Here is a 25108-nt window from a genome sequence, read left to right on the forward strand (position 1 = left end):
AATTGAGATCTAAGCTCTACATAAACTGCTTTTCCTTTCCAGTTTTTCCTCTACATAACCTCTAGGTGGTGCTCTGCTACAGTGAAATATTGCAATTACAAAAGTAAGAAAACACATTTTCTTTTGCTTTCACTAATAATACTCCATTTTCCCTGCTCTAAAAAACCTGGGGAAACAGAAGTGAAACTGGAGGGTCATGAAGTCATCTAAAGAACATGTAAACAACTGTGAGTAAGGAATGATGAGCACAGAATAAATGCCTCATGTAGAAAAGCTCTTACATATGTGAATGAGCCATGAGAACTTAATAATTAGAGAACTAAATGTTCACTCAGCCATGGTGGATTTCAGTGAAGATTATTCATGCATGTGGATGATGTAAACATGAAGGTTATAAATCAGCCCAGAGTTATCAATAATTATGCAGTGAGAATAATCATGTGATGTGGCTGTAATGTGTGAACTCAATTGGAGGCAACAGGTGTCTGGATAAATGCTTTGCTTGCTACAGTGAACTTGCAAATGAATCATACATAGCCATGAGGGGCAGAAGCAGTAGAAGCTGAGAAATAAGAATAGCCTTAGAAATAGGAGATGAGAACCAATCTTCGGCATATAAGAGGTTCTGCCAACCTTCCTGAGGGCAGGTCTCCATTTTCCTTGTGCCACTGGACAACAGGCATCGGGTCTCCATGGACTCCACAGATGAACTGGACAGTACTGCCAAGCATGGCTAGAACATCATTCGGTCGTCGAGTGAACGTTGGCTTTTCTAGGATGGCAGAAGCAGACAATTTAGTCAACCCTAATAGTTCCCCAGGGTGATGGAATGGTGATTAGATGGTGTCCTCTTTTATGCAAAATCTAATTAAAAAAAAAAAATCCATGGCTATGTGTCCGCAAGATTAGTCACCTCCCATGTCTTCATATCCCCTTCATGGATCACTGCCTTGTTGTGGCGAAGGGGCTTGCGTAACTCAGTGAAGCCATAAGCTATGCCGTGCAGGGCCACCCAAGATGGACAGGTCATGGCAGAGAGTTCTGAAAAAATGTGGTCCACTGGAGAAGGAAATGGCAACCCACTCCAGTATTCTTGCCAAGAAAACCCCATGGGACGTATCACGAGGCTAAAAGAGATGATGCCGGAAGATGAGCCCCTCAGGTCGGAAGGTGTCCAATATACTACTGGGGAAGAGCAGAGGGTATTTCCAAGTAGCGCCAGAAAGAGTGAAGCGGCTGGGCCAAAGCCGAAAGGACACTCAGCTGTGGATGTGTCTGGTGGTGAAAAGAAAATCCGATGCTGTAAAGAACAATATTGTTTAGGAACCTGGAATGTCAGATCAATGAATCAAGGTAAGCTGGAGGTGGTCAAACATGAGATGGCAAGATTGAACATCGACATCTTGGGAATCAGCGAACTAAAATGGACAGGCATGGGCGAATTTAATTCAGGTGACCATCATATCTACTATTGTGGGCAAGAATCCCTTAGAAAAAATGGAGTAGCACTCATAGTCAACAAAAGGGTGGGAAAAGCAGTACTGGGGTACAATCTTAAAAATGATAGAATGATCTCAGTATGAATCCAAGGCAAACCATTCAACATCACAGTAATTCAAGTCTATGCCCCAACCAGTGATGCTGAAGAAGCTGAGGTTGATCAGTTCTATGAAGACCTACAACACCTTCTAGAACTAACACCAAAAAAGATGTCCTCTTCATCATAGGGGATTGGAATGCCAAAGTAGGAAGTCAAGAAATCACTGGAATAACAGGCAGGCATGGCCTTGGTGTACAAAATGAAGCAGGACAAAAGCTAATAGAGTTTTGCCAAGAGAACACGCTGATCATAGCAAACACCATTTCCAACAGCACAAGAGACGACTCTACACATGGACATCATCAGATGGTCAATATCAAAATCAGATTGATTATGTCCTTTGCAGCCAAAGATGGAGAAGCTCTATACAGTCAGTCAAAACAAGACCTGGAGCTGACTGTGGCTCAGATCATGAGCTGCTTCTTGTAAAATTTCGGCTTAAATTGAAGAACATAGGGAAAACCACTAAACCATTCAGGTATGACCTAAATCATATCCCTTATGAATATACAGTGGAGGTGAGGAATAGATTTCAGGGATTAGACCTGATAGACAGAGTGCCTGAGGAACTATGGACGGAGGTCCGTAACATTGTTCAGGAGGCAGCAACGAAATCCATCCCAAAGAAAAAGAAAGGCAAGAAAGCCAAGTGGCTGTCTGATGAGGCTTTACAAGTAGCTGAGGAAAGAAGGGAAGCGAAAAGCAAGGGAGAAAGGGGAAGATATATCCAACTGAATGCAGAGTTCCAGAGAATAGCAAGGAGAGACAAGAAGGCCTTCTTAAATGAACAATGCAAAGAAATTGAGCAAAACAACAGAATGGGAAAGACTAGAGATCTCTTCAAGAAAATCGGAGATCTCAAGGGAACGTTTTGTGCAAAGACGGGCATGATAAAAGACAAAGAAGGCAGGGACCTAACAGATGCAGATGAGATTAAGAAGAGGTGGAAAGAATACACAGAAGAACTATACAGGAAAGATATTAATGTCCCTGATAGCCATGATAGTGCGGTCACTGAACTTGAGCCGGACATCCTAGAGAGTGAAGTCAAGTGGGCCTTAGGAAGCATTACTAACAACAAACCTAGCGGAGATGACAGTCTTCCAGCTGAGCTATTTAAAATCCTAAAAGATGATGCTGTTAAAGTGCTGCATTCAATATGCCAACAAATTCGGAACACTCAACAATGGCCGCAAGACTGGAAAAGGTCAGTTTACATTCCAATTCCAAAGAAGGGCAACACCAAAGAGTGTTGAAACTACCGCACAATTGCACTCATTTCACATGTCAGCAAGGTGATGCTCAAAATCGTACAAGCTAGGCTTCAGCAGTATGCGAACCAAGAACTACCGGAAGTACAAGCTGGGTTTCGAAGAGGCAGAGGAACTAGAGATCAAATTGCCAACATTTGCTGCATCATGGAGAAAGCAAGAGAATTCCAGAAAAACGTCTATTTCTGCTTCATTGACTACACTAAAGCCTTTGATTGTGTGGATCACAACAAACTGTGGCAAATTCTTAAAGTGATGGGAGTACCAGACCACCTTACCTGTCTCTTGAGAAACCTGTACGAGGGTCAAGAAGCAACAGTAAGAACCAGACATAGAACAACCGAGTGGTTCAAAATTGGGAAAGGAGTACGACCAGGCTGCATATTGTCACCCTGCTTATTTAACTTATATGCAGAGTACATCATGAGAAATGCCGGGTTGGATGAATCACAGGTTGGAATTAAGATTGCTGGGAGAATTATCAACAACCTCCGATATGCAGACGACACCACCCTAATGGCAGAAAGCGAAGAGGATCTAAAGAGCCTGTTGTTGAGGGTGAAAGAGGAGAGTGCAAAAGCTGGTTTGAAACTCAACATTAAAAAAACTAAGATCATGGCATCTGGTCCTATCACTTCCTGGCATATAGAAGGGGAAGAAATGGAAGCAGTGACAGATTTTACTTTCTTGGGCTCCAAGATTACCGCAGATGGTGACTGTAGCCATGAAATTAAAAGATGCTTGCTCCTTGGGAGGAAAGCTATGGCAAACCTAGACAGCATAGTAAGAAGCAGAGACATCACCTTGCCGACAAACGTCCGTATAATCAAAGCTATGGTTTTCCCAGTAGTAATGTATGGCTGTGAGAGCTGGACTATAAGGAAGGCTGAGCGCCGAAGAATTGATGCTTTCGAACTGTGGTGCTGGAGAAGACTCTTACGAGTCCCCTGGACTGCAAGGAGGTCCAATCAGTCAATCCTAAAGGAAATCAACCCTGAGTGCTCATTGCAAGGACAGATACTGAAGCTGAAGCTCAAATATTTTGGCCACCTAATGCGAAGAGAAAACTCTCTGGAAAAGACCCTGATGCTGGGAAAGACTGAAGGCAAAAGGAGAAGGGGACGGCAGAGGATGAGATGGCTAGATAGCATCACCGATGCAACGAATATGAACTTGAGCACGCTCCGGGAGAGAGCGCAGGACAGGAAGGCCTGGCGTGCTATGGTCCATGGGGTCACGAAGAGTCGGACACGACTGAACGACTGAACAACAACATGTCTTCATATGAGCGTTCTTTCCTGTACTTTATGATGATGGATCCAGTAAAACAGGCATAAAATATAGGAACCCATATTATGGAAATGATTAAGTCAAATGATCCAGCCATTTTTACTGAGGACCATGCCACATCTCCAAGGAACATTTGAAACCCTTGCAGTGTTTTCTTGAAAGACTGTTGTTTTCAGAGATTCAGCATTCCAAACAGCTCTCCATTTGCTATGTCAAGGGTAGGCAAGATGTTTTAGACTACAATGCTCATCAGCCCTGGCCACCATGGCCAATGGTAAAGGAGTATGGAGTTGTAGTTGAAAACATCTAGAGGGCACCAAGTTGCCTATCCCTCTGCTAAGTCAATATCTGTGGCACATCAGTGCAAATTCAATACCCATGAGAAACAGGTTCACATGATGAAAAATAGATACCATTCCTATTAAACAGATAGAGTGGGATGTATAATTCCCTCAATAAGCACTTAAACCCTTGTACAGTTAGGTGAAGCTCACAGCTACACATTTTGCCAGATCAGTCCTAATGTAGCATTTATCTGTGGTTCAGAGAGACCCCGATGGGTTGCCCTCCAAATCCAAAGCAAAGCACAGTGGGAAAAGATGTGACCTTGTACAGTCGTGATTGACCTTCCTACCCGAGACAGAGACCACAGCTGCTCTGCTTGTTCTCTCTCCTGCATGATTGCTGGCCACACAGACATATGCGCCTGAATCACTCTTCAGAGCATGAGCTACCAAGAGCTTCACACCCAAAACCTGCAGAAATGGGAAAGAAAGAAGTGAGACCTTGTCAGGGGGCCTGAGATGCACCATCCTCCCTTTCTCTGGATAGGATTCATTATTATTATTGTTATAGTTAATTTTCTTAGACACCATTCCCAAAAAAGAAAAAGAAAAAAAGTGTGTGTGGAGGGACCCTCAAGGCGACTTGGCCCCTCAAGGCTGAAAGAGGTTCGACACCCCTGATTAAGGGCTTTGAATTGGAGCACTTTGAATAGGACGCTGAAACCTACTCAGAGTCTCTTGCTCTGAGTAGTGGTTCACAGGCTGCAGCATTCTGCACCAACTGCAGTTTCAAAGGCAGCCCCGCATAGAGCGTGTCGGAGCAGTGTAAGCGACACGTGACCAAACATGCATGATTGTGGCCAAGTTCAAACCATCACTCAGCCATGAAACTTACTGGGTGGCCTTGGGCCAGTTACTGTCTCTCAGCCTAAACTGCCTCCCAAGGTTGTTGGGAGGATAAAAATGGGGGAGAAAGAGAGAGAGAGAGAATCACGTATTTCATTCATCCTTTACACTTCTATACTTCCCAAGATAAAGCTCTCTGGGCAGTTCACAAAGATTGAAACTAGGGCTGTGCATCCCTGCCCCCCAATCCACCTCAGAGACCGCTATGAGGCTTTTGAGACAGGCCCGATTCGCTTCGGGCTGATTTGGCGGGAGGGACCCACTTTGGCCCCTGCAGCCAAAGCAGGATCCAAACATCCAAATCCTGCTTTGCCGCCGCCCCCCCGCCGCCCCCCCCGCCGCCCCCCATGCACCACCCAGGCCCCAGCTCCTTACCTGGGCCCCCTTGGTGTGCCCCGCCAGCTGTCTCATTATTTTGGGGGGGGAGCCACTACCGCCCGGCTGCCACCACCAGGAGAGCTATCGCTGCTGCTATCACCAGCTCCTGGGCCCTCTGGACTCATGCCGGCAGCCGTTGTTACCGGGGGGGGGAGCCATTTTTTAAATGGCAGCTCCCTCCCTGTGTTTCTGGAAATAGATCCTGCAGGACCCATTTCTGGAAATATAGGGAGTCACCATTTTAAAAATGGCTCCCCCCACGAGAACAACAAGATGGCTGATGGTGTGTGTCCAGAGGACCCAGGCAAGACGCTAGGGGTTGGCTGGCAGCAGCAGCATGGCTGGGCTGGGCTTTCAGATTGCGCCAAAGCACTTCAGAGAGACCTGACCAGCTTCATGCCGCTTCGGGCCCCTTCCGCCTTGCCTCAGAGGTGTCATGAAGTGGTCCGAAGCACCCTGCTATGACTCCGAGCTTGGGCTTTGGGCCAAAGCGGTGCACAGCCCTAATTAAAACCATGAAAATACAATAAAGTAACATAATATAAAACCATTCACATACAAACATATAAAACCATTTTACGCTATCAGCAATAAAAATCCCCATACCAGTTTAAAAACAAAACAAAACATTATCATATGCTGTCAAATGCCTGGGAGTAGAGGAAAGTCTTGACCTAGCACCAGAAAGATGGCACCAGATGAACCTCAGTAGGGAAAGCATGCTGCAGTTTGGGGGCCACCACCAAGAAGGCCCTCTCCCTTGTTGCCACCCTCTGAACCGCCCTTGCAGGAGGCCCTCAGAAGAGGGCCTCAGATGTTCACCGCGATATATGGATAGGTTCATACTGGGAGAGGTGCTACCTCAAGTATTACAGTCCTTGAGCTCCTTCAAAGGAAGGTGGGATATCAATGTAATAAATGAATACTGAAAATACTGCTCTATCTCTGCCCCTTATCTGCAACATTTATTATTGCATATTATTAATACTTGCCTACCTTATACCCTTGCAAGTATCATTGAGATAATATCTATGTCCCACCTTGCACACTGAAAAACACAGTGGGTTGGACCCAGTCATGTTTAGAGTAGAACCCACTGAAATCAATGGGACTTAATTTGATTTCAGTGGGTCTACTCCAAGCATGACTAAGTCTTGACCCAACCCATACATCCTAGATATTACTACTATTATTGATTACTGGTACCTCATAATGACCATTTTCCTCATTGATGGGCACTCCATTCTTCTTCCATGAGAGGGCAGGCTCGGGGTGTCCTCTAGGCGGCATGCATTCTAATGACAAACGTTCTCCAGCTGTCACCACCAAGTCACTAGGATGCAGCCGAAACTCTTCCTGCAGAGCTACAAGGAAACACAAATACCCTAAATCTCCAGTGGGAGGATTTTCGCCCTTCCAACACATTTCTGGTAGTCCACCAGAAACGTATTGAAAGGTGGCAACATTGAGGTCAGCAGCAAAGTATCCAGGGAGAGTGACATGTTCTCCCACTGGTTTCTGCATGTTGCTATTTTTTGATGTCGGAATTGTGTCTAGATATGCTGATGCCTTGAGATAGAGGGGTAGGAGCTGTAGTTCAGTGATAGAGCACAGGCCTGGCATGCAAAGGGCATCTTCTCTGCGTTGTGTCAAATTGCAGATGGGCAGCCCTGTTAGCTGATTGCAGCGTGCGGGGGGGGGGGATTTGTGGCACCTTAAGGATGGGCAGAGCAATCCTAACCCCAGACTCAGCTTGCCTAACCTCAGTGGCAGCCTTCATTGGCACGGGGACAATTTCACTGCCTCAGATGCCTCTGCTACCCCCACAGAGATCTCGGGTGGGGGGGAAGGGTACCACCAGTGATAACAAACATAACGATCCAAAACAGGGCATTTGGGAGACATGATAGGTGTAGGTTGGAGTAGGGATGGCTGAAAAATACACCACAGATTCAAATCGGGCCAGATTCTCAAGAATCTGACCTGAGAAGTCCGCAGCGGACCGACCCCATTCAACTCCGGGTCTGTCGGAGATCTGGCGGGGAGGCTCTTCTCCATTCTAAATAGTGCTGGGGCAAGAATGCTGGGGTGCTGCCAAGGCCCTTCCTCCCTGCAAGGGCTCCCTTAACAGCCAGCATGAGGGAGAAGGGTCCTAGCATGGCCCCATGGAGGGAAGACACCCTGCGAAATCCGACAGATGCAGTAAGGCTCCAGGGAAATCCACAGGGCCCCAAGCGGCCTGGATTTCCCCACTGCAGACCCCCCCCCCCCGGCCCAGAAGTCTGGGGCTTTAGACACCCCTAGGTTGGAGGCAGTTTTGGATTCAGTGGATCCAAAGCCTCTCTGTACTCCCAAGAGGGGGCCAATCTGAGCCCCTCAGCTACACCAGCCTGGAGCTTTCGTACAATGGAAAACAGGGAGTGGGCCACCTTTTGGGCTTCAAGGGCTACATTCAGTGATGGGCAGTGGGTCAGAGGCTGCATGCTGAGGGGGCACCGAGAGAGCTGGTGCTCAGTAGGGCCTGAGCTGACAATGGGTGGGGCCAAGGCAAACATTCCCTTGCCCCTCACACTTACCCAGTGGAGGCTGGTGGCTCTGGTTTCATTGGGGCTGTGTATCCATTCTAGGTTTCACTAAAAACCAGCCAGAAGCTATCCAAGCTTGGACAGCTCATTTAGAGTTCTGGCTGGTTCTGACTGAAACCTAGAATAGATTCACAGCCCCACCGAAATCAGAGCCACCAGCCACCACTGCACCACCACCCCCCGCGCGCGCGCGCGCGCACACACACAGAGCCTTTCTTCCATCCACACATACACTCTCTCTCTCTCTCTCTCTCTCTCACACACACACACACACACACACCCTGGTGTGCAGGGAGGGGATGGCCAACCCTCCCCATATCAATCACAGGCTGTCTGGCAAACTATGGGGAACATGATTTTCATGGTGAGGACAGAATGCAAGGAGTGTAGGGGAATCAGGCAGCAGCAACATGGATACCAGCGCAAGCCGCACTGAAGGTCTCCAAGGCCACCTGCAGACCATGGGTTGCCCATAATGAAGACCCACAGTCCATCTCCTTCAGCATCTTGTTCCCCACCATGGCCAACCAAAAGCCTCCAAAAAGCCCATCAGCAGGGCATGAAGTCTGGTCCTCTCCAGCTCTTGTCTTGCCCCCTTACTGGTATTCAGAGGTGCACTGCCTCTGAACATGGAGGTTCTATATAGCCATCCAAGTTAATCGCCTACGGATTTGTCCAATCAACAAAGCGAGTGGCCATTGCCACATCCTGTGGCAGTGAAATAAGAACAAGCATGGCTATTTATGGGAAACTGCCTTAGGTGCCGCTTCTTCAAACACAGCTATCGCCTTGACAACTTGAGGTTGGAACACGATCAGAAGGGAAAATCCACAGAGAGCAGAGAAGACTGCTTTTCCCTCTTGCTATTTAGTCTTGTGCCTGTTTCTGGCATTCTTCCCTCCCAGAGGATATGAATCTTTTGTGATAGAGTCAGACCTCCGGAAGATGAGTCAAGTGCTTACAAGCTGCAGTCTGCAGGCCTCATACCTTAGGATGTTATTGCTAGATATTTTTAGACTCCCCTCCCGCCCCCTGCTGCCCACCATCATAATGGCTTCTAAAAGCATCTCCACCTCATATGCTGCTTTCCCTTACAGCCCAGAAGAAAGATTTGACTCTTTCGTGGTGACCATAGCAAAGAAATAGGGTACGTTCCACCCCACAAGGAAGAAAGATTATGTCAAACTGATGAAGAAGGATCACTTTTGCTAGAATGATTATCTTAATTTCATTTATTTCATTTCTACACTGCCCAATAGCTGAAGCTCTCTGGGAGGTTCACAAAAATTAAAACCAAGGCAGCAGGATAAAACAATATACAATATAAAAGCATTAAAACCACAATATAATAATACAACCAGAATAAACCTAGCAGCAATGCAGAGATTTAAAATACAGATTTAAAACACCAAAGCTAGAAGACTAGGGAGCTAAAATACTAAAAAAAAAACCTGGGAAAATAAAAAGGTCTTCAGTTGGCGCCAGAAGGAGTACAATGTGGGTGCCAGGCGAACCTCTCTAGGGAGCTCATTCCACAGCCATGGTGCCACAGCAGAAAAGGCCCTCTTCCTGGAAGCCACCTGCCTCACTTCCTTTGGCTCATGGAGAAGGACCCCTGAAGATGATCTTAGGGTCTGGGCAGGCACATGGGAGGAGGCAACCCTTCAGATAACCTAGCCCCAAGCCATTAAGGGCTTTGAATGTTAATACCAGCAGTTTGAATCAGGCCCGGAAATGGACTGGCAGCTAGGGATGTTGAAGAAATCCTCCACGGACCCCAACGAGGCCGGATTCAATAGAATTCAATAGACCCCCAAAGTCTGCGGAGTTTTGGATCTTCTATCTGTGCCTCCAGGAGGAATCCTCGCTGGCCAGATCCTCCCCGCCGGCTGGCTCCAGAGCACCAGTGATACGGCCGCCATTGCCATATCACTGGCTGAGCGGATTGACTGCAGATGCAAATGGCGTCCACTATGCCATTTGTGGCCGTAAAGGCCTTAGTTTAAGGTAAACGCAGCCGTAAATGGCTGCATTTACCTTAAACTAAGGCCTTTACGGCCGCAAATGGCATCCTGGATGCCATTTGCATCCGTGCTTTTCATTAACACGATAGGCTACGCAAATATTTGTGGTTGCATTTACCTTAAACTAAGGCCTTTAGGGCCGCAAATGGTGTCTGGGATGCCATTTGCATCCGCAGTCAGTAGTCCCCTTCAGCCAGCGATATGGCATGGCGGCAGTATCGCTGGCACTTCGGAGCCAGCCGGCAGAATCGCCGCGGAATCACTGCGGAGCAGAAATGGCCGAAGAGGATTCCGGGGGGGAGGAATGGATCTCCTCCCCCCCTGCGGACCCCCCGCCCCCTGGAATGGCAGGTAAGCATTCCATCCATCCCTACTGGGCAGCCAGTGCAGCTGGGAAAGTATGCACTGGCGTAATGTGATCTCGTTGGCCAGTCTTCCCCATTAAGGTATTGCCCGTCAATGTCTGGAAGGGTAATGTTACATTTCATTGCCACTAGTCTACAACTTGGTTATGTAAACATGACTTTTTATTGCAGAAGTTAATGACTGGGGGTGCAGGCAGATATTTCATGGATTTCTTACCCATTACTACCTTTTGAGCTGCCACACTTGCAGTTAGGGTAGTTACCTAGGGTAAAATCCAACATAAATCCTACTTAGAGTAGACCCATTGAAGTGAATGGGATTTAAGTTAGTCATGACTGGTGATGGGCAACCCTAACTCAAGTGAATCTTTTACTTACTCGGAAAGTAACAAATTTCCCCATGTGAGTTTGGATGAGAGTTCTCCTTTATAACAAGATATCGTACCATGTATAAAAGCTTTTACATGTGCACGATATCAAAGTGCATCTAGGGAGCTGTAGTTTGGAATCGCATAGTACAGCATAACATCATGCGTCACAATGTTACGTGCCCTCTTCCTGATTGGTTGTTTTCCTGTGGCCTGCCTGAATGATGATGTCATGTAACATTTACTTGCCAATTGCTGGTGTATGGAGGAAAGAAGATGGGCCCATATAGTCCTCCTCGTCATGGACTCAGAGGTGCAATGGCAACGCCAATGAGGGGAGCAGTGCATTGGAACGTTCAAGGGCTAAACCAACTCAGCGCATGTGCAGAAATGGCATTGTTTAGATGCAGATTGCACATGCTCTGAAGCTCTCAATCACCTCCAAACATAATAGCAAATTTGTAATACATCGATGCAAGCTCGCTACAAAGGTGAGTATTACAAATGGATGAGTTTCAACCAATGAGCCAACTCATTACAAAATTTTGTGTCATCACTAGTCATGTCTAACCTAAGTCCCATTTATTTCAATGGCTCTCTTCTAGGTAGGACTCAGCTGGGTTTTACTCTTAGTTAATGAATGCAGAACATAGGGAAGAATCCAACAGGGTATTTACAACCTTGCTGATTCTCTTCCACCCTCCCAAATGCTCTGCCAACCTGCCTCCTTCCAGGAACAAGTGTTTCCCCTCATTTTGGGGCTTCCCCTAGGAAGTGCTAAATCTCCCTTGCATAAGTGGTGGGTCCCATTTGCACAGCAGAATTAGCAAGATCCACCATTTCCGGAAGGGAATCATCGGGGTGGAAAAGAATCAGCAGGGATATAAGTGCCCTGTTGAATTCTGCCCAAAAGGTTCCAATCTTCTGTCAGTTATATTGGCCTTTTGAATCCTAAGGATTGCAACTTTTAACGTGTTGTTGGGTTTTTTTTAAGTAAAACATACACACCCAAAATAAAAATAGAACGCTTCATTATAGCTCAGTATTGTCCACACTGATTGGGAGCACTTCTCCAGGGTTTCAGACAGGATACTTTCCCAGCCCTACCTGGAGATGCTGGGGATTGAACCGGGGACCTTCTGCATGCAAAGCAGGTGCTCTACCACTGAGCTATGGTTGCCTTCTTAAAAGGTAAGGGCTCCGACGTTTAGTCAAGGAATAAAATCAATTCATTAAAAACATTTGGATCAACTGAACAGTTGTCCTGGCCCCCATACTTGCTATGTGAAATGGTATTGCCTAGGCCCAACCAAGTGCCTTCCAGGAGTTTTGTACTCCAGGTCCCACCAGCCCCACCCAGCATGACCATTGGGCATCGATGATGGGAATTGTTGTCCAAAACATCTGGAGGGCACCAGGTTGCGGAAGGCTGGTCTAGAATTTTACAACCTCATTCTGTGTAATTGGCTGATCAGCTCTTAGACACGTTCGCACCTGATGCAAAGAATCAAAATTGCACCACTCTCCAGCTGATCTTGCTTTGGGACCCTCAGAGATGGAGACTGGAAATGGGAAAATGGAGCATTCCCTGGAATCTGCCTCCTGAAGGACATGTGGCACATCACTTCATGGCAAGGCCAGGCCTGACGTACATCCAGGGAGCGGAAGTATTTGTGGGCACACGCTTGAAGTGCAGACCCACGCGGCACACTCAATTTAGTGCTGCTAACGGAAGCATCTCCCAGACCATCATTGCGGGTATGAATATTTATAGCTGCCATACACCACTGTGAGCCTTCATGCTGAGCCACAGGAGCTGAATGGAGGCTGATCATTAAGGAAGTGTTAATTGTAGAGTCTCCCACCCTGCATATTAACGAGGATTTTAATTGCATCAATCATCAGTGCTGCATAGCCCTACAAGAGCAACACTGTTGGCTCAAAGGTGGGGAAGCTGGTGTGGTCCAGGGGTACATATGGCATCCCAGTGCTACACTGAGCATGAAGTGTATGAAATATGAGTCATATGAGTAGCAAGAATGCAAAATTCTGTGTTCTTAACTGTTACCCTCGGTTAGGGATGTTGTGAGAGTATGGGGGGGGTGGACTCCAGCGCCCTCCCAGACCTTGTTCACTGAGCCATGGGGCACTCGCAAACCCCGTTCGTTGAGCACCCATGCCTCAGCAAGCACCCAGCAACCATCTGCCCTTGTAGCGAGCTGCCATTTTGTGTAACGATGGCACCATGGGCTTTTCTGGGAAGGTAGCGTTGTGCAATTGGTGGCCATAAAGGGGCCATTTATGCAACATTACAAGCATGCATTGAGCATTCATGCCTGCAACGTTGCATAAATGGCCCCTTTACAGCTGCCAACTATGCAACACTACCTTCCCGGAAGAGCCCGAGTAGCCCTTGCTGTGTAAAATGGCCACTCGCTAAGAGGGAGGATGGCCCTGTGGCTTTGCCAGGTGTTTGCCAGGCCATCCAGAAGCTTGTGCGGTGCCGCAAACAGGGGTGGGAGGTGGTGGGGGCTCGGCAAGTGCCTGACGAAGCCAGGCGCGGGTGAGTCCATTCATCCCTACTCTCAGTCTATAGATTTATACTTTTGTTGTTGTTGTTGCTGATTTATTCATGACATAATTTACTCTGCTGCCTGGATATTTATTTTATTTATACAAATATTTATACCCCCTCTAAAAAAAAAAAAAGAGTCCTTCAAAGTGGCTTATAAAATATTAAAAAGCTTTTTTTTATATAGTTGCAAATTGCCGTGAGGGCTTCTGCCATTTGGGTGGGATAGAAATTTAATTAATAAATGAATAAAATAATAGGTCCAGTTCAGACACTTCAGGCCCGAGTGGCCTCAATGGCATGAAGCATCTTTTATCTGCTTCGGCTGATAAACGAGTTACAGCTCTACCTGGACAGAGAGAGCCTTGCTGCAGTTATCCATGCACTGGTAACCACCTGCCTGGAAGATTGTAATGTATGTCTTACATGTGGGGATATCTCTGAGGATGGTCTGGAAACGTCAGTTAGTGCAGAAGAGAATATGGATGTCAGAAGATTCTGTCCGGGGGCTGGAGTTCAATGGGCTTTCATCAGCTCGGCCCCCTGGACTTCAGCTCGCTACGAACTGGCCCAGCTCGGTCTGCACCAAGTTGGGTCTGCTCACAGACTTTCCGGAGTTTTTTTTTCCATAACTAGAAAGTTGCACAAGTTCCAGCTGCAATTTGTACAAAATTGCGGAAATTCTGCCCGGAATTTGTTCAGATGCCGAAGAACTGATGCTTTCGAACTGTGGTGCTGGAGAAGACTCTTACGAGTCCCCTGGACTGCAAGGAGGTCCAATCAGTCAATCCTAAAGGAAATCAACCCTGAGTGCTCATTGCAAGGACAGATACTGAAGCTGAAGCTCAAATATTTTGGCCACCTAATGCGAAGAGAAAGCTCTCTGGAAAAGTCCCTGATGCTGGGAAAGACTGAAGGCAAAAGGAGAAGGGGACAGCAGAGGATGAGATGGCTAGATAGCATCACCGATGCAATGAATATGAACTTGAGCACGCTCCGGGAGAGAGCGCAGGACAGGAAGGCCTGGCTTGCTATGGTCCATGGGGTCACGAAGAGTCGGACATGACTGAACGACTGAACAGCAACAACAACAACACAAATTAGCAGATTAGCTGCAGTTTGCACAACTTTGTATTTACGGCGGGGGCATGGGGGACAGCCAAAAAGAGTTCCCAGGTTTCAGGAAAAATCCGCTCCTCAGCTCACGAATGCAAGTCAAGGCAGATGGGCAGCAGGAATCTGTCAGGCCCCAAAAGAGCAGGATTGGCCAATGACAGACATCCCTAGAAGAGAGTAGTGAGGCCACTGACTGGGACTGGCCACTTTGAACATGTTATTCCAGCCCTGCATCAGTTGCACTGGTTGCCAGTCAGTTTCTGGGCTGAATTCATGGCTGGCTGGGGAATGCTGGGAGTTCTAGGACTTTTTTCTGTCTAAACTTGCATAAGATTGCACCCTAAATGGCTTAGGACCATTCTACCAGAAAGAGCACCTTCTTCCTTATTTTCCTGTCTGACTGTTCAGATCATTTTCGAAGATTCCTCTCTGGCTGCTGCCACCCACAGTGGTACAGGAGAAAACAGCCTTCTCTGTAGTGGACCCCATCTGTGGAATGCCCTTCTCAGGGAGGTCAGCCTGGCATCTTCATTGTATACATTTAGATGCCAGGCTAAGACCTTCCTCTTCCAACAAGCATTTAATCGTTAACTGGACATCTTTATCTTCAGTTTTATTTCTGGATCCTGAATTTTTTAATTTTTTTTAATATCTTAATTTTTTGACATTTGCTGTATTATTCTGTTGGTTGTTGTTTTACAATTGTTTGAGGGTTTTATGATTGCAAAGTGCTCCAAGGGCATTTGTCAGATGGGCAATATATACATATCATAAACAAAACAGACATAAAAAATAATCCAGCATTAAAAAAACAATGCCCAGACTAAAAGGAGCATGAAGACAGACAGAGAGAGAGAGAGAGAGAGAGAGAGAGAGATGAAGTGCAAAACTAATAATCAAGAAATTAAATGGGGCAACCACAGAATCAACTTGTTTAAAGATAACCATCTTAAACTGCTGGTAGAACACAAATAGAAAGAAGATAACCTAACCTAATTTCTTTGGTGCAGGGAGTTCCCCATATGAAGCTCTGCCACAGAGAAAGCCCTCTTGCACATTGTCACCAACCATGCCTCAGAAGATATTTGCATGATAACTACAGCCCACCATTGCTCAAATAGGCCACAAGGTGTTGTAGTGCGTGCCGGGAAACGTTTTGCAAATTCAAGCCACAACCACAGCTTGTCGTGTCATGCGAACCCGGCAAGGGTGGGTTGTTGGCATAGTTAACACACCACATGACATGACAAGCTATGGTCGCAGCTTGAATTCGCAAAAGTTGCTCAGCCAGCACCGCTAAGTCCTGTGGATTAATTAACTCACTGTTGCTTAGCGTGACATGTGACACATGCTAGAGGCACACAATAGTGGATCTGAAGGGACAGCAATGTCATATGGGAGTCATCCAACCTTCAAGTAACATGGTCACAAGCCGCTTAGGGCTTTCACATTAGCAACCTGCATTTTGAAAGAACTTCAGACCCTGGTCTGGGGGGGGGGGGGGCTTTAGACAGCCATGTGTATTTCTTCAGTTGTGGCCAACAGGACCAACATGTGTTTTCTCCCCTACACACCATTCCAAGATTTACCATTCACTCCTGATACATTGCATTCTGACATATTAGAGCAAACAGCCACAATAACTGTCAGTCAACCCTGCTAAAAAGGACATCTTCTGAAGGTGTGCAGTTTTGCACTTTAACCTCACTTAAATCATAGCACCATCATGACTACAGGAATAAACATGGAGTTTGCTTCTATGAATTTGGCCCAAGGATTCCGCAGCCGACAGGCTTTTCCCAAGTTGCATAAATTCTGTGGACTTGCAGACCAGTTTTTTGTTTTTTACTTTCTAGAATTGTACATAAATTTAGACATATGAAAAATATGAAAAAATAAATTAAAAAGCATGAAAATGCAGATTTGGAAATGCACCTTTGCGCAAGTGCACATTTTCCTTTGGAAATGCACCTTTGCGCAAGTGCAACCACAAGTTCAGGAAATTAAGAAAAATCCAATTCCATCAATAAGTGGATGACAGAATGAAAGTTGCCTGACAATCTGCAAAAGAGGGATGGAATGGTTTTAACAAAATCTGTACATCCCTAATCACAGGATTCCAGCACTTAGCCTCCATCACAATTCTACAGAATTGGACTGTTGGGCCATGGCTGCCTTTGAGGAAGCTCAAAGAAACAAGCTCTTCTCCAAGCTGCCCCAGCATGCTGCAAACAAAGCTACCCGCGGAACATGAGATACTCCGAGATGATCCCAATGACTTACCTTCCACATAGAGTGAAGCATTCTTGCTAATGGCTGTGCCCAGGTGGTTTCTGGCCACGCAGTTGTACACCCCCTCATCCGATTTTCCCTTTTTCTGGCTGAGGCGGAGGAAGAAGAGGGACCCATCGGGCAGAAGGGTGGGTTGGGAAGTCGCATCCCCTTTGCTTGTCTCCACATACTCCCCATTGCGATACCACTCAATCGTGGGCTCTGGGTTCCCAGCAGCACGGCAGTTCAGGGTAGCAGGCTTGTCTGAGCGAACCACAAGGTCAGAGGGGTGATCAATGATTTGCGGCATGAGTTCCTCTGAGCGAGACTTTGAACCTGGGAGGATAATAAAGGGGGGGAATGAAACAGATAATCTTCATTTCCTCCCATCAATGCCTTTTGTCTTGCTCTACTTTGCTGGAGTGTTTGCTGTCAGAAAGTACCAAGCACTGTGTTTACTCTGAAGTTCTAAAAAGATAAAAATAAAACATCAGTGACCACATAACCCATGGCATGATTTGGCAACCTGTATAGAGCCTGTGTGGTGTAGTGGTGAGAGAATTGCCAGACTTGGACCAGGAAGACCTGGCTTCAAGTCCCCACTAAGCTTACGGCAAGGGTGCAGAACCTCTTTCAGCTTGAGGGCCAAATTTCATCTTGGAGAACTATCGGGGGCCACATCCCAGCAGTAGGCAGAGCCGAAAGCAAAAGGGATGGGTAGGCCTGATGGCAAAAGAGGTGGAGCCAAAATAGCAAAAATATCAGCCCCTTTTAGCTTAAAGCTCTTATGACCAGTAAGTAAACCTTAAGAGAGGCATGCTGACTTTTTAGAATTGGGGTGGGGGGACTGCACAATACCTAGAAAACAATCAAATGACAGGTGGCTGGGAAAGGGGGGATGGCCTAGGGAAAGCAGGTGGGGCCTGGGAAGGGGAGGGGCCTGAGAAAGGGGTGGGACCATCTGGGGAACACCAGAGGGCCAGATTTGGTCCCCAGGCCTAACATTCTGTCACCCCTGGCATATAAGTATGCAAGCCAATGACCACCTGCTCCCACCTCCAGGGGCAGCCCTGCTCAGCCTCCTGCTGGCATGTGGGGGCCACTCTGGACATCAGAAGGGAACCTAGCTCAGTAGTAGAGCATGACATTTTATTTATACATTTATTTATTTCATTTCTACACCACCCAATAGCCGAAGCATGCTTTCCATGCCAAAGATCCTAAACTGCATCCCCATCAACTCCAGTTAAAAGGATCAGGGGACTGGTGAGGGTGGGGGGACCCTTCTCCGCCAGAGATCCTAGAGAGCTACCACCAGTCAAAGTATTGGGCTAGATAGAGACCGAATATAACAAGGCAGCTTTGTATGTGAAGACTCACTGATGGGTGAGTTTATATACCTTTGTGATATGCTTTGGGAGCAATCCTGGTAGAAAGGCAGCATAGAAATAAACTGTAACATAACATAACATTTCACTCACACTTCAATTTACTGATGCTTCATCTAGCATGCAACAAGGTCATTTGCACATGTCTCCATGAGAAAATACAAGAGCACCACAAACATTTGGAACCCACATTACTCCAGGTAACATTATCTGGATTTGGGCATAATTTGTTTCTCTCAGCCACAGTTGAGATTCGTCCTCAATATTGTGACACTGAATTTGTGCATGTACATCCCTTGTCAACTTTTCTTCCTCCTGCTCCCTCCACTGGCCTTTCCTCTATCAATATATATACTGTATGCCCTTTGGGGCAGAGGCCTGCCTTTTTTGTACAGGTAAGCATGTAAAGTGTCATGTACATTGCTGGAAGAAGAAGAAGAAGAAGAAGAAGAAGAAGAAGAAGAAGAAGAAGAAGAAGAAGAAGAAGAAGAAGAAGAAGAGCAGCTGTGCTATGCACCAGCCAGTCCACCTCTGCTGTGAACTCGGTTAACGGCATTGGGCAAGCCCGTTTGGTGTCTTAGAATCAACCCCCTATTTTGCAATAAAGGGAATAATACTGCCCTGCCTTGCAACATTGTTGTAAGGATTATTGAGATCATGAATGTGCTTTGAACCACCTAAAGAACTAAATAAATGATGATGAAGATGATGATGATATTAATAATTCCCTGCTCTTAGCCTCCTTATCTCAATATCTGTTAACAATAGCTGCACAGTTTCTTGTCATTCTGTTAAATGTGAGATTCAGATTTCCCAGCATTCAAGCATCCAGGATTTAATGAGAAATGGCAAAAGCCACCCCATCCCCCAATTTAAGCCGAGTATAATGGCATTCAGCTGATACACACACACACACACACACACACCCCGAGAATCCAGCTCATTGTTACCATTGCAATGCATGCTAAGTCCCTTGGAACTTCCTGTGCAAAACTTCCTGACATTGTCCTCTCGGAAGGGACAGAGAGTCACAGACCTTCAGCCACAATGAATGGAATCTGCAGACCGGTGGGTGTCCAGGCACCCTTTCACATATGATACCCTCCAACGGTCCCTATTTCCCAGCTGCAATTTCTGTTCTCTGGGTCGTGCCCCTGATAAATCCCTGTCCTTGTTTGGGGGCCCTATTAGGGGGAAGGGGGTAGTTTTGCCTTTGGGAAAGCCTTTGTAAAAGTAAAAACCTTTAGGATGTACTAACTTCCCATTCCCCTGTATTAGTACAGACCAGAAAAAGGAAACCATTCTGGTTGGTTAACTAACATACCCTGCTTCAGAAGCTAGTACAGGGCAGCTCACCCCATCTCTCTCTCTCTCTCTCTCTCTCTGTCTCTCTGCCAGCCCACCAAAAGTTAGGCTAAATGCCACATGTGGCCCACGGACTGCAGGTTCCCCACCCCAGAATTAGTAAACAATCACATTTATCTCCAGAATATGGTGTGATTGAGCCACAGTTAAAGTTGCAGCAGCAAGGGCTGATAAAACAGTTGCCAACCAGGTGTACAAGAGGCTGAGTGGAGCTTTCAGCCATGTGTAGAGTGGAAGGGACGGTGATCCTTTGCAGGAGAATAGGACTGTTCAAAATACTCCAGTTTGCGCCTACATTCGCCTGTGAAATGCTGTGGTGCAGGCTTCTCCGGACTGGAGACCTCCATATGTGTCAGACTACAGCCCCTATCACCCTCAACCAGCAGGGCCATTGGGGTCCCAATCTGACACTCTGGGGAATTCTGAACTTCTTCCCCTTTTATCCAACTGCTGATTGTTTGGTGGTTTCCCCACGCTTGCGTGTGTTTTCCTCTATTCTGTAAGGTTGAAATGCTTCTCCTGAGACTTAGGGCTTCTTCACCCAGAGCTTTTATCCTAATATCGAGATTGCTCACTCACAGAAGTTTGCAGGCCCTTTCGATGATGTCGTGAACCTCCAGGGCATCTCCTGCACTAAATGACCTTCATTCCATTTTTAAATAGATAGGAGATAATGAGCTATCAAATTACCCTGCTTGTGTTCCGCGTGAGTTCCCTCCATGAAAAAGGAAAGGGTGCAAGAAGAGAGGAGCTAGACCAATGAAACATACGGAAGACTCAGATAAGAGGGCGAAGGAGGGGGAAGGAATTCCTTGTCCAATCCCCCTATAAAGCCATCCAAAATGGTGGCCAGCACTACATCTTGTGGAAGTGAATTCCATAGTTTAACCATGTGCTGTGGGAAGACTTACTTCCTTTTATCTGTCCTGAATCTCCCACCAATCAGCTTCATGGGATGACCCCTTTGGGTTCTAGTATTATGAGAGAGGGAGAAAAATATCCCAAAACCATTGAGAACCAATGGCTCCATGAAGAACAGAAGTATTCTCTGCTCTGAGGGGAGGGAGGGCATCATCTGAACCCCCTGGGCCAGTTTTCCAAGAACTAAGCATCCAAATCCAGCTGCGTGCTTCTCTGGAATGTGGCACACAGCAGTCCAAATGCTGCTCTAACATACAGCCTGCCTCAAACAAAACCATACCAGACAGGCTGCAATCCAAACAAAGCAAACCCAGATCCAAAGAACCCAACCTAACAGAAATCTATTGCTTTGGGTCTGAAACAATCCCAAATTTGCCCCCAATGGTAGCAGATTAGCATTCTCCAGAGCCCCAGGCCTCCAATTATGTCCAAACTGATTTCACTACATGTGCAATAATAATAATTGTATTATGGGGGGTGGGAGGAACTCAAGGTAATGTTACTACAATGCCAGGAAGCAAATTTAGTAGTCCTTGGGGGATAGCCTTGTAACCCACTGTTCCCAAATTCTAGTCCTTAGTGTTCAGGGGACATTTTGGACTCAGTAGGTCTTAGTTCCGACCTCCAGCATATTTACTCAGAGGTAAGTCCTACTCTGTCCAATGTGACTTACTCCCAAGAAAGTATGTTTAGGATTGCAGCCTTAGGAGTAAGCAATACTGAAAACAGTGGGATACTTCTGACTAAACAAGCATAGGATTGTGCTATAAAGCTGCTAGTCCTGTGCACATTTACCTGGGAGTATGAGCCATTTACATCTGACTCGAGCACATAAGGTTGCACTATAAATAAGCATGCATAGGATCTGCCTGCACATTCGATTTCGGGGGCAGGGGAGGATATAGAGATTTTTAGATTTTATTTTTAGAATTTTGATGAGGGATGGTTATTTTTTGTTTATTTTTGGAAGAACATATTTTGAAGCAGGAAATCTAAGGAATGTGCCATTGTGACCCAAGATCCAGATGACATCTGGAAAAGTTTTCACATTTTCTGAACACTCAATCAACAAAACCTTGTTACTGGGGTATTTTCTTTCTCCCATAAGCAAATTCAGGGCTTGTTCCGTCAGTTAAAAAAGATACACACCCCAACTCGTCCCCTCTTTCAGTCCAGTTTTACAGGGCAATCCTAAACATGTTTCCCCAGAAACAAAACCCTCTGATTTCAACATCTCTTGTGTAAATGTGCAAAGGATTGCTACACTAACCATGGTTTTTATCTCTGAACTGAGTCACATCTATTTTTTACATGCAAGTTATGCTTAGTATCCCAGCCAAAAGGTTTCCTCCTTTCCACTGGGTCTGCCGAAATCCAATCACCATGTAAAGAAGAGATTCCTTCTGCTCACTCACCTTCCATTAATAGATATGCCGTCCAAATCAAGAACCTCTGGAGCGCAACACCCATTCCTCCCGACATGCTTGTCTAGTTGCTGAAGCTTCTTCTTTAGAGAACTTTGCATCCAAGGAGATTGACTGGACCCTATTCACTTTGCCCCTTCTCTGCCAGTCAGTACTATGAGGACTTTTTGTCTCTTTGCTCTGACACACACGCTTTGACACACGTTTGTCAGTGCCAAAAAGTTTCATCAAGCCAGTTTCATCCCACTTGGTGTCACTGCATATTTTCCTGGACTGTTCACAGGATATGAGAAGGGGAGGGTTTGCATTTTAGCTACATCCTCTCCACCAACTTCAGTTTGAAACAACAGTTGCTTGAAGGTCCCACATCATCACCAAAAAAGGGGACTGTTTGCACCAACTTTCTGGTTTCCTCCTACTTTACAGGGAGAGCCAGAGTTGGAATCTGTCCCTTCCTAAGTCAAGACAAGTAAGTCTCCTCCAACAGGATTTTCCCCTCTGTTCTCTGCTTCCTCCTTGCTTCAACAGTATCCACTTCACCTCTACCTTACATACATAGAAAATACATCTGAAATCTATGAAGATACATCTGAAATCTATGAAGATTTTCCCAGTATAAAATAATGGGAGTGAAGGCAATGGGTTTTATTGAGCTATCTAATAAGTAACAGGTTTGCAAATGAAGTAAAAACAAATAATCCAAAAGACATGGCCAAACTATAAAACAGATCTTCCCAAAATTGGCTGAGAGAGAAAAAAAATCTGGATTCTTCTTTTACAAATTTCAAAAATCTGTACATGCTTGTGAAATTGAGAAATTTCCAGTTTCTATGTAAGAAATAATAATAGTCAATAATAATAATAGTCAATAATAATTATAATAATATAGCTGATATGTGAGATACAGTATCAAATATAAACTAGTGACATACCAGTTTCTATATGTACTTATACATATAGGGTTAAATCCAGACTTAGTCATGCTTAAAAACAGACCCATTGAAATCAATGGGACAAGTCAGTCATGACTAACTTGCCCCATTGATTTTAATGGGTCCATTCTAAGTTTGACTAATTCTGGATCCAAGGCAAAAAGAAAAACAGATATTATACGGATGGGTAGTGTTGGAGGGTATTTAACTGGGAATTGTGTTTTGCTTTCATTATATTTTCTTAACCTTCAGGAAATTGTTATGGATGTGCCAGGGAAAAGAAGAACCCACAGAATATGGTACCTCAGCATGCACATCTGCACATGGTAGTTCAGTGTTGACACATTTACAGCCCTTGCATGCACATTCTACTACAAATACGAGGAAAGGGTCTACCACAGGGGTCCCCAGCATGGCACCCATGAATGGGTCCCCAATGTGGTGGCCACAGGCACCCGAAAATATAATTCTTACTTTTTTCCATTTTTTAAATATGCATATGTGTATTTAAAAGTTGTATGAAATGCATACAGCTTTCTAGCAATTATACATAGGTTTCAATAAAAGTCGATCAAACATCCAAATAAGTATCCATTTGAAGGTGGTTTCTAAATGCCATCTTTTCAAATACTGAAAACATTGTAAGGTCCTCAATCCATTGCATGTGTTTATCCTTCCAATGTTGTGATATCAGGCTTTTAGCTATCTCAAGAGTGCAGAGAATCCATTTACGTTGACCATTTGTTAATTTCCATGAAGCAGGTAAATGATTTAAAAGGGCGTGTACATCAATGAACATTAAAGACTGTTCCAGTACAAAATGTGTCTGGGTAATAACCTCCTCCCCAAAAGAAGCAACTACTGGACATGGCCAAAACAGAAGTTTAAAAGAAGCATCAGCAATTAACCAAATTAGACAATGCCTTATTAAAGAGATGTTGTGGTGTCCAATAGACATAAAACAAAAGGTTTGCAGAATAAGATGCAGCCTAAGATCCATAGATATGACAGGTAGATGGCAAAACAGTGACCCACTGATTAGGCATTTTGTGGTGGTGCCCACAGCAGTATCTCAAATTCCCAAATGTGCCCATGGGTCCAAAAAGGTTGGGGAGCTCTGTTCTACCACATCCCTACCTTAAAATGTTCCTCCTGAACAGCTTTTCTCTTTTAAAAAAAATACTGTAATGATTTCATTAAACGTGTCGAATCATTTTTTGCAGACTATTCCCACAACCATCACCACCACCGAGAGTTCCAAATATGGGTTTCCCTCTCACAAGTACACTGTCTCTCTTGTTTTTTAAAGACCATCGGGGAATTTAGTTACATGCATTTGTATGCAATTAGGTCCTTCTTGTACCAAGATACAGTATGAAAATTCACACATGCACACTAGACTTGCCAACCAATGAGGAAAAAAACTAGACCTGAGCCAACATTTCTGATATTTTTCTCTCTGTCACACACACACCCAAATTTCTCACCCTCCTAAAAACAGAAAGCCACCTTACAGAATTTTTAGAAACATTCTACATAATTTTTTGTGGCAGCTGCTATTCCTCTCCCCACCCCACCTCCATGTCCCAAATGTTGCTAGGTCCAGGGCATTGCAGAGGATACAAAATGGTGGCCAGGTTACCACTTGCAGTGGCAGCATAAAACAAACAAACAAAAACTTACGGAGAAGAAAGAAGCTGTGCTACTGCCGCTGTTATGGTGGCACATGGTGTAAGAAACTGTGGGAGAATTTCTTCTCCCCCTGGAGAAATGTGGTGAAATTCTCCCCACCCAATTTCTCTGTCCACAAATAGGGTGAAGGCTTTTGAGAGGCCATTTGCACACTGCTCGAGAAGAATCAGCTTCACCCAAGGAATTACTTTTGAGTTTTGGCCCAGAGTCTGAAGAAAACCAAGGGGCCACGCCATTGCAGGTGGATATTATGGTTTTGTGATAGGCTTCTCCCTGAGATCTGCCCTAAACCCAGATTGTGGCCTTATGTATCACCAAAAACAGAGGACTAAAGGACACCAATTTGCATAACATTT

At 45.5% G+C, this 25108-nt stretch overlaps 1 protein-coding gene across 1 annotated transcript in view; it reads right to left on the bottom strand.

The window, feature by feature from the left end:
* ROBO4 (roundabout guidance receptor 4) overlaps positions 1-22286 on the bottom strand; it is a 91324-nt gene extending 69038 nt beyond the window's left edge. The window contains exons 1-5 of the mRNA XM_084808150.1: positions 22120-22286; positions 17043-17366; positions 6936-7093; positions 4796-4916; positions 634-772 (exon numbers count right to left, since the gene is read on the bottom strand). Coding sequence (XP_084664276.1) covers positions 634-772; positions 4796-4916; positions 6936-7093; positions 17043-17366; positions 22120-22186 — 809 coding nt within the window. The 5' untranslated portion in view covers positions 22187-22286. The remainder of the gene's footprint in view (positions 1-633; positions 773-4795; positions 4917-6935; positions 7094-17042; positions 17367-22119) is intronic.
* Between the last annotated feature and the right edge of the window lie 2822 nt (positions 22287-25108).

This window comes from Heloderma suspectum, chromosome 6 (assembly GCF_057233095.1).
Source record: "Heloderma suspectum isolate Gila_16-S chromosome 6, 16-S_ref, whole genome shotgun sequence".
Classification (NCBI taxonomy): domain Eukaryota; kingdom Metazoa; phylum Chordata; class Lepidosauria; order Squamata; family Helodermatidae; genus Heloderma; species Heloderma suspectum.